This window comes from Poecilia reticulata, linkage group LG8 (assembly GCF_000633615.1).
Source record: "Poecilia reticulata strain Guanapo linkage group LG8, Guppy_female_1.0+MT, whole genome shotgun sequence".
In the NCBI taxonomy this organism is placed as follows: Eukaryota; Metazoa; Chordata; class Actinopteri; order Cyprinodontiformes; family Poeciliidae; genus Poecilia; species Poecilia reticulata.
In genome coordinates, this window is record NC_024338.1 from 18,200,489 (window position 1) to 18,209,785 (window position 9,297).

A 9,297-nucleotide genomic window follows, 5' to 3' on the forward strand; every position below is an offset into this window, starting at 1 on the left:
CCAAAGCTGGGCGGAACTTGAAACAAGTTGTTGCTAGGTAACCAAAGCTGGGCTACACATGATCACTTTATTGATTATGTGTAGATGATGATATATATTATTATTGGTTTATTATCCAGCTGTACTTGATACAAGAGAAAACAGGTTTTTCAGAAAATCAATCAATTAGATCAATCAACTTGCACCTCAAGTGATTTTCCTTTAGCCGAATCCCAGGCTCCCTTGGTGACAGAGGGATCTGTGTTCAGGGGTCAGATCTGTGTGTCTGTCGGTGTTTTTTCCAGCTGATTCTGCTCGGATCAGAGCGTCTCCGCCTGCTTTCTCATCCCTGTTCGTGTGTCTGTCTGCAGGAGAAGGCTGATCTCGGGGAGCTTAATTTCTCGCTGTGTTACCTGCCCACCGCAGGCAGACTCACCGCTACAATCATCAAGGCCACCAACCTCAAAGCCATGGACCTGACGGGTTTCTCAGGTGAGCAAACCGCACATCATGAGGTCGTCAGCACATTTACAGGAAGCGGCTCCCTCTGAAAACTCCTGCTTTTGAACAAAGCTTTCTCCATGAAGTGGTAATTTAGAAGCATTTGGAGCCTCATCAGATTTTAATGATCTAATTCAATGACACGTTACAATTTCATTTAGACACCAGTCATTAAGTCTACAGCAAACTCGCACTGTTTTCTACGATTCTTCTTAAGTTTGGTTGGAAATATATCTCATACATAAAGGAAAGCTACATAGGATTATAAAGAGAAAGGAATATATTATGTATTCATTTTCTTTTACAAATGGAAATCTTAAAAGTGTGGCTTGCATTTGTATTCAGCCCCACTGAGTTGATATGCTGTAGTTACAGCTGCTGGCCAGTAGGGGGCATTGTTCTAACAAAGTTTGCACATGAAGCGGATAAAATTTCTGCCCATCCTTCCGGGTAAAACAGCTGAAACAGATTAGATGGACTGACTGAGGGAATGAACAAACCCTCTGGATGAAAGAAGTACAGTGCAGCGGCTTGTGAATAATAAAAAAAGAGTAAATGTCCTACAAAAAAATCCCTGAAATTTTCTAGAAAAAAACTTGAGATTCAAAAGTCAAAAAATTTTTGACTGCTGGAATTTCTATAAATTTGAAAAGCTGAAAATTTTTCAACAGTTGGAAATTCTGAGTTTGAAAAGTGAAAACATTTTGACAGTTGGAAAAATTTCAAAGTTTAAAAAGTAAACTCAAAATTTGCTTGTTTATTGCTGAAAATTTCTGAGATGACTTTCTGAGTTTTTTTTTTCTAACACATTTTTGACTTTTTGGAGCTCAGAAATTTCCTTGCATTCTTTATAAAATCTTTGAGTTTTTCTATCTACTCTGGCCCTAATAAGCCAGTGAGGAAAAGGTTAAGATGCAGAAAGGGAATCTGAGTCCATATGACAGAGATCCACACTAAATCACTTAGAAGTCGATTAAACCAAGGGTGTTCAAAGTGTGGCCCGAGGGCCATTTCCAGACCCTGGACTGATTTTTTTTTGTGGTCTCCAGACCAGATTTCAAGAAAAAATTAGGACAAAATTACAACTTCTAAATCAAAATCTACTTACAGAAATGCTATGAAATCTAAAATCAAGGGGTGTGAATACTTCCGCAAGCCGCTGAATTTAAACCCTCAATGTTGTTGCCAGTTTTGCTTAATGTTGCACAATCTGAAAGCATGTCTAGAGAAAGGTAACAAATGGTGTAATAAGGATTAGAAACTAAATAATGCATGAGATGGAAGCGATTTTTTTTGTTGCACACACCAACAGATTACGCCTACATGCTGTTATTATTGCCCCGTTGATCTCAGCATGATTTAAGAGCATCAGAAGATACCGACACGCAGTAGAGGAACTCGGATGCGTGTGATTATTCCCGGCTGCTGTCACTGAGCGACGGGATCCGACCTGTTCTGCTTCTCCCCTCCCTTTGTGTTGCTAATCCAGCTTTGCCTCGGCGACTCGATTCTCACCAGCTTTCATGTGTGACAGATGCAGATTCGCGCGGACTCTTATCTCACGCTCCGTGCTTCCATCCTGCGTGTGTCTTCTTCTTCTACTACTAATTCCCGTTCTTCTCTCCAGACCCGTACGTGAAGGCGTCCCTGATATGCGACGGGCGGCGGCTAAAAAAGAGGAAGACCTCCATTAAGAAGAACACGCTGAATCCCACGTACAACGAGGCGCTGGTGTTTGACATTCCCAATGAAAACATCGAGAGCGTCTCCATCTTCATAGCAGTGATGGATTATGATTGGTGAGGTGCTGTTCAGTCGCCGCTCGCTCCGGGCGCTTCGACAACAGGCTGATCGTTACTGGGAAGCAGCTGTTTGTCAAACGTCTTTGTGCATGCGGCGTGTTTGATTTTGGGGCCCGCTGTCGAACGCGACGCGGGGCAAGACGCCCCCCTCCTGCTGAATGATCCCTGTTTTACATAGATGGGCAGCTCATGAATAAGCATGATTTATGCTAATGGGGAAGGAAGACGTGCGGCCCTGCCAATATTTATCTCACAGTCACTTGCAGCGTCACTTGGCTGCTTTATGTGTTTGTGTATAATTGCACCGCCTCCCTGTTATGCTGTGTCGACGCAGCACTTGGCCTCTGCATAGGTGTTCAACTCTGCCTCATGTCCTTCCCCAACCCCTGCCAAAGCTTAAAGGTGACCTATTATACTTCCTTGAACAGTTTATGATGCACCTACCATCTACACACTGAAAGAATTTTGATCTCTTTTCAAAATGTGCTGTTTTAGGGTCCTCTCACTTTTAAATCTAAATTATCTGCTGGCCACGCCCCACAACTCAACATTTATTTACACTCGCACGTTAAATGTCTGCAAACAGATGTGCAAATATAGACACATTGCAACCAGTGGCGCAAAAAGTGGGTATGCAGGGTATGCAACGCATAGGGGCGCAGCACCAGAGGGGCCGCCAAAACCCCGTCTGGAGGGGGCGGCGCGCCGATGATGTTTTCCCAAACACTTCAGCGCGCCTTACGCTCCTTCACCTCGCGCACAGAGAGGTAAATGTAGGGAGTTTTACCCTTCACGTATTGTCGCCTCGGGGGGCATGGGGGAAGCGACGCTCCTTCACCCTGACGCTCCTTCCCTCGGGGTGGGACGGGGGGGGCGATCTATGTTTTCGCATCCACCAGAATAATGTGTAGTTGTGCCACTGATTGCAACATGGCGTCACAAACGGCCATCTCCCTGCTAGAGGGCAAGAAACTGCTAACTGACAATGGCTAGCTTTGGTTTCAGCTGTCAATTTATCAAAATAACGCGCTAAATCTGAAATTTACACATAATGTATAGAAGAAAAACTGTCAACTAGATAGCAGGTTAAAGGATGTCGCATCTCGCAGGTCTGGAAAAAGTTTAATTAAGAAACAATAGCGAGGGAAAGCGAAGTAGGTCAGTTATGCTAGCTTGATTTTGGCAATCTTATCATGAAGATGAGCTGCAGAATTCGTTCAGTTTCAGTTCAATTTAAAAAAAAACAAAAAAAACGTGATCGTAACACCAACTCTGACAGATCAGAGCGGGTGTTTAAATGAGTAAATCAACCACGGTTTGTGTTCAGACAATCAGAATCAGCGGCTGTTACATTAATCATCAGAAAAATAAACATCAAGCCTGAAAACATGAAATTGTAACAGCCTGAGCGTTCTGTCGTTTGTGTGGGAAATGTTTTCGTGTTTTTTTTGCCGTTGAGTCCTGATACACTAGTGGAGCTGTTGTCAGTCAGTTGCTATGGCAACGGGTCTTCATGTAGCATAACCGACACATGGAGCGAGAAAAGCGATGAATTTGAGCGGCTTTGAGTTGCTCTTCAACGGTTTCCTGTGTTATTTTTCCCGTTGCTGGAGCGAACTGCACTAAATTAATAAAACCTCCATTTGCGGGTTTCATTTTTACATCCATAAGGTTTTTCAAATGGCAGATTTTCCAGATACCAAGAAAACATTAACTTAATGACATAAAACAGCTCAGTGGTTGTTGTTTTGTTAAGTACTTGGACTGTTTTTATACCTGTATGGAAGTATAAAAATGTTCAAAATGTGAATTTTGCATAATAGGTCTCCTTTAAAGCCGATAAATGATAAATTCTTCTCTACTTGTCCTTTCTTGTCTCCTCTCGCTGTCAGCATCGGTCATAACGAGGTTATAGGCATGTGTCGAGTGGGCAGCGACGCCGACGGTCCCGGGAGGGAACACTGGACGGCCATGTTGGCAAACCCTCGGAAACCAATAGAGCACTGGCATCAGCTCGTTGAGGTTCGCACAGATTCATCTGTTAATGAAGAGGCATGATCTACCACTGGAAAATGTCTAAAAATTCAGCCTTTAATTTGACAGCATTTATTCAGTGTTGGGAAAATTTGTAGGTAGGAAAATAATACCTCACTTTTCATTTATAGTTTAATTTTTTGTTTTCTTATGAGTAGAAATATCACATAAAATTTCCAACTTATGAGACAAAAGAATTAGCACAATCATGAGATTTGAAGTAAAATATTATTTTTAAAAAATAAGTTTCTATCAATTTAGTAATTATGAGTAAAAAAAATCTTAATATTAGACAAATCATTATTGTGAGATTTAAAGTTGTACATATGTTCAATCTGAAAGTTATATTATTATGAAAAGTAAATAAAATTCAATAGATGGGTTTAAAAGTCATAATTATGAAACTAAAAATCATAATTACAATACTTGGTTTCAATTTTCAGTTTGAAAGAATATGTGGGCTAAAAGGTCAATTAAGAGAATTATAATGATTAATTAGTGATTGGACTTGATTAAAGTTTTTAATCAAGTTAATTGCAGGGTTTATAATTAATAGAATTAATTGATCTCCAAGAGGAAATTGCTTTAAAACGACAAAATAACCCAGCATTTTCAATTAGAAAACCCTTTTTGCTGCTAAATTATATATATATATAAAAGTCATCTGAGCTCAACAACAGATATTTATTGTTTTTAATCTGTTATTCAGGTTATTCAACGTCTTTAGAAATGCGGTGGACGCTGACATTAGCATTGGGAACTTATGCTAGCATGTGCTAAGCACTGAGACGCTATTTTAGGCTAGAATACCTTCGCTACCAAGCTAACTACTTTTAGCAAGACTTGGACACAGGATTAGTTTTTCCTGTGTCCAATCAGATCGTTTTTCGGGGTAGAAATTATTCCCTAACGGGTCAAGAGAAGCGGCTTCGTCGTCCACTGCTGTTGTCTGCAAGCTGCTTGTGCGTCAGATTTACGGTCGTACCAGAAACGCATACAAAGGTTCCGGCTGGAATTTTATATGGGAAGGAAAAAAAAAGTTTAAAACAGAAGCAATTAATTGTGTTAATATTTGTAACATATATAGAAATATATAGATTTTAAGGTGTTAAAATTTTTATTATGATTGATCAAGTTTATATATACAATTTATTTTTTACATATAAAACCTTTGAACCATTTTATGTTTTAAAAAAGAAAAAAACAGAAAAAATATATAAAAGCTAAACCGAGTAATTAAAATATACACAAAGAATATCCTGACCAAGTACAGGGTATTTATAAGCGTTAAGTGACATGATTTATAACAACCCCAAAAATATGTTGATTTGTATTAAAATAATAAACAATAGAAGTTCATAAATAGCTGCAATCTTCTTAAATTAACTTAAAAGCCGGCCCTCAGGTCTTCAGAAGGTTTTTATTTTACATCTACTGTAAACCTGTCAATACAAATGACACTGACAGGTATCATTTCTCTTTTGAAGACTTTTTTTGTGACGTTTTTTATGATAAAACATTAACAGGAGATTTTTTTCCCCTCACAGGAAAAAGCAATTGGTACATTCGTATCAAAGAGTGCCACAGCCCCCTCCCCTAAGCCGCATATTGTGGTGGACAGCCCCCACTCCGATTAAAACGGTGAGTCGCTCATGTGTTTATTGGCTCGGAGCATTCCACAAATAGCGTTAGCTCTCTTGGACTCTGACTTTTTAATTCCAGCACACGTCCACCGCTGTGTGGCAGATGCTCTCTGGTCCAATTAACACGGGGGCATCTAGTCGGGTCTTAAAAAGCATGACCAAACTGTGAGGGCGCGATAAGGCAGAGGCTGTGAAGTCGTCAGATGTGGCAGCTCAAAGGCTCTGATCTGCAAAAACACTAAATATTACCAAGAAATGTTTTCTGCAAAAATCTTAGTACACTTGAAATGAGACAAAACAAACATTTCAGGAAGATAAAGAAGCTTGTTTTAAGTAAAATAATTTATGAATGATGAAAAAATGCTAGATACACTGGCAGATTATGTTTGTTATAAGTGAAATATAAAACAAAGGATTAGGAAAATGCATGGAAAATAAGAACGATACAGAATAAATCCTAAATAATATGAGAATAAAGTCCTAATGTTACAAGAATAAAGTCATAATTTTTTAGTAATTTTATTTTTCCTCAGTACGATCCTAATATTTTGTTGCAGAAATCATCTGCCAGTGGAACTGGTCCTTTTTATTCAATATTAAGGAATCATTTACTTAAATAAGCTCCTATTTTTGTCTTATTTCAGGTCGTCTAAGACATTTGCAGGAGAAACTAGACCAACTTGGTTATATTTTGTTTTTGCAGAGCATCATCTGTATAATCTAGATGTTATGGGTTATGTAATGCTTCTCCTCCTCCTCCTCCTGCCTGACTTGCAGAAACTCCATGCTGTTTATATATTATCCTGTCTTCACTGTCTCGCGGCTTAATCCTCCTCTTCCCTCCTTCCTCAGGTCATTATCATCTCTACGGCTCCAGATTCTCCTTTTTTTTATTTTCTCTCTCTTGTTTCTTCTCCTCTCATCTGTGAATAATTCTCTCCATCAAAGACAAGAGAGACGCGGAGACGCTGCCAGTGTGTCCAGCTGCTAGTGCCGTTTTGCTCCTGCTAATGAATACTCCAACTTCTGCGCTGCGTTTGCTGAGCTGGAGGGGAGGGGGCGGAGCTTCACCCGTCCTGAGCTGCAGTGTGAACATCAGACTACGAACACATGCAGACAGGAACAAAGTCAGGTGTAAATCTGGGACCTAGCAAGAAGTGCACACACGTTCCTCTCTCTCTATCTCTTACACACACACACACACACACACACACACACATGCGGATACACAGAGTTTGTAGTATGTGTGTAGTTCATGTGCTCTTTGGATATGTGTAGCAGTGACGTGCGGTTAGGGGAGGCAGGTGAGGCAGCGCTTCACCTGTATGAGTAAAAATAAGAAGTAAAATCTAACTATCCACTTTTTATATAACTTGTTTTTTTAACGGTCATTTCAACATTTTTATGGTCAAATTCGCTGAATTTACGCTGCATTGCCTGTCGAAATGCATTACAGAAGACAGGCGCGAGGCAGTGTAGTACCGTGCCTCACCTCTGGGGGCGCTGTATCGCCAATCTACTTGTTTAAATGCACATTTTCTACACATGTTGACTTTCCACAGTATGTTTAATTTATTTAATGAATGTTTGGGACACATTTAGTCTTTCTGATTGGCCATAAATGTGCGGTGGAAATGGGGCGAGTGGGGCAGAAAGTACCGTTCCTTACTGGTAGGGGGCAGTGCTGAGTCCAATAGACGCATCGAGCAGCAGATGCTCTTCTTCTACGCTTTGAAAAGAATGAAATCGGAGATGGAACAAAAGGCCACTCTCTTTGGCCTTTTAAATCAGAAATTTAATTAATTGATTTAATTGTTTAACAACACGACAAAATAAATATTTGTGGAGAAGGATAAGTTCATATAAAATAAAGGTAAGATCACAAACAATTTTAAATTTTAATCAGAAAAGAGAGAGGTCAGCCAACGAAAACATATAAATAATCAAAAAAATAACCTTTTTAAATATTGATTTATCTTTCTTGCTATTATATTGTTAGAAATAGTTATGATAAAATTTGAAATATAGCGTCCATGATCTCACCCCCACCTCCCTGCTGGAGGGTAAAAAGCTGCTCGCTAACAATGACTAGCATTGATTTTAGCTGTGAAGTTGTCAATATAACACACTAAATCTTAAATGTGCGTCGGATATATCAAAGAAAAAAAGGATGCAGTGCTTTACTACTAATTTTCGACACTTATGACAACTAGATAACAAGGTCAGGAAAAAGTTTTAACTAAGAAAAAAACACTGAGGAAGAGGGAAGTAGTACCGTTATGCTAGCTTGACTATGATAAATGTAACATGTAGATGTGATGTGGAATTCTGTGTTTCGGTTCAGTTAAAAAAATAAAAAAGGCGATCTGAATACCAACTCTGGCAGATTATCAGTAGAGCAGGTGTTTAAATTAGCTAATCTACCATCACAGTGTTAGCTTAGCCAACAGCAGCGGGTAGCTAACCTGCCACGGCGATGACTTAAAACAAACATAAAGCCTAACAACAAAATACTGTGACGAACCGAATGTTCTGTTCTTTGTGTGGGACGTGTTTGACTGTTTTTTGATGCTGAAACCTGAAACAAAGTGGCGGGGTTGTCAGTTGCTATGGCAACGAGCCTGCGTTTAGCATAGCCGACACATAGTGCGAGAAAAAAGTAGGTTTGAGTTGTTCTTTAACGGTTTTTTTCTCCGTTATTTTTCCCCTTGCTGTGACGCACTGCACTAAACTAATAATGCCTACATCTCCAGGTTTAATTGTTCAGAAGGAATCGTCTTTTTGCCCTCCAGTGTTTTCCATATCACGCAAGGGGTCCATATTGGATTTTGGACTCTGGTGAAGTCCGTGCCTCGCCGGTCGTGAGCCTCGCCGCACGTCACTGGTGTGTTGTAGTTCATTCTAGACACAAAAAAAAATAGAAAGCCATCATAGAGTGGTCATTTCAACCAGGACCAAAGCTTCATGCACTTGTACAGACAACGGAGAGAAAGTTAAGTTTCAGGAGGAGGAACAAAGATTTAGAAATCTCAAACCATCCGTTGTGCATCCATTTGGCGGTTTGAGGGAAGACGTCGGGCTCCTATTGATGTCAGATGAGCGGGAAAAATGAGGACGGACTCGTCGGCCTCAGCATGTTACGCAACCTTGAAACGTGTTCCTCTTCGTCTTTTTTTTTTTTTTTTAAATCATCCAAACGTCTCGCCAGGGGGGGAACTTTCTCGCCAGACTTTTACGGGTTTCCAGGATCGGGGTTGGACTGTTTGGATCGCCACTCGGTTGTTTTTCTACCATTCCAGGACTTAATGTTTCTGCTTTCTCAATCGAAGAAAAGAAAA

General features: G+C 40.0%; 1 protein-coding gene across 2 annotated transcripts in view; it reads left to right on the forward strand.

The window, feature by feature from the left end:
• syt3 (synaptotagmin III) overlaps nucleotides 1-9,297 on the forward strand; it is a 58,523-nt gene extending 49,226 nt beyond the window's left edge. For both annotated transcript variants that reach the window (XM_008416388.2, XM_017306283.1), the window contains 5 exons: nucleotides 351-471; nucleotides 2,108-2,279; nucleotides 4,175-4,304; nucleotides 5,864-5,957; nucleotides 6,812-9,297. In XM_008416388.2, the coding sequence (XP_008414610.1) occupies nucleotides 351-471; nucleotides 2,108-2,279; nucleotides 4,175-4,304; nucleotides 5,864-5,953 (513 nt within the window). In that variant the 3' untranslated portion in view covers nucleotides 5,954-5,957; nucleotides 6,812-9,297. The remainder of the gene's footprint in view (nucleotides 1-350; nucleotides 472-2,107; nucleotides 2,280-4,174; nucleotides 4,305-5,863; nucleotides 5,958-6,811) is intronic.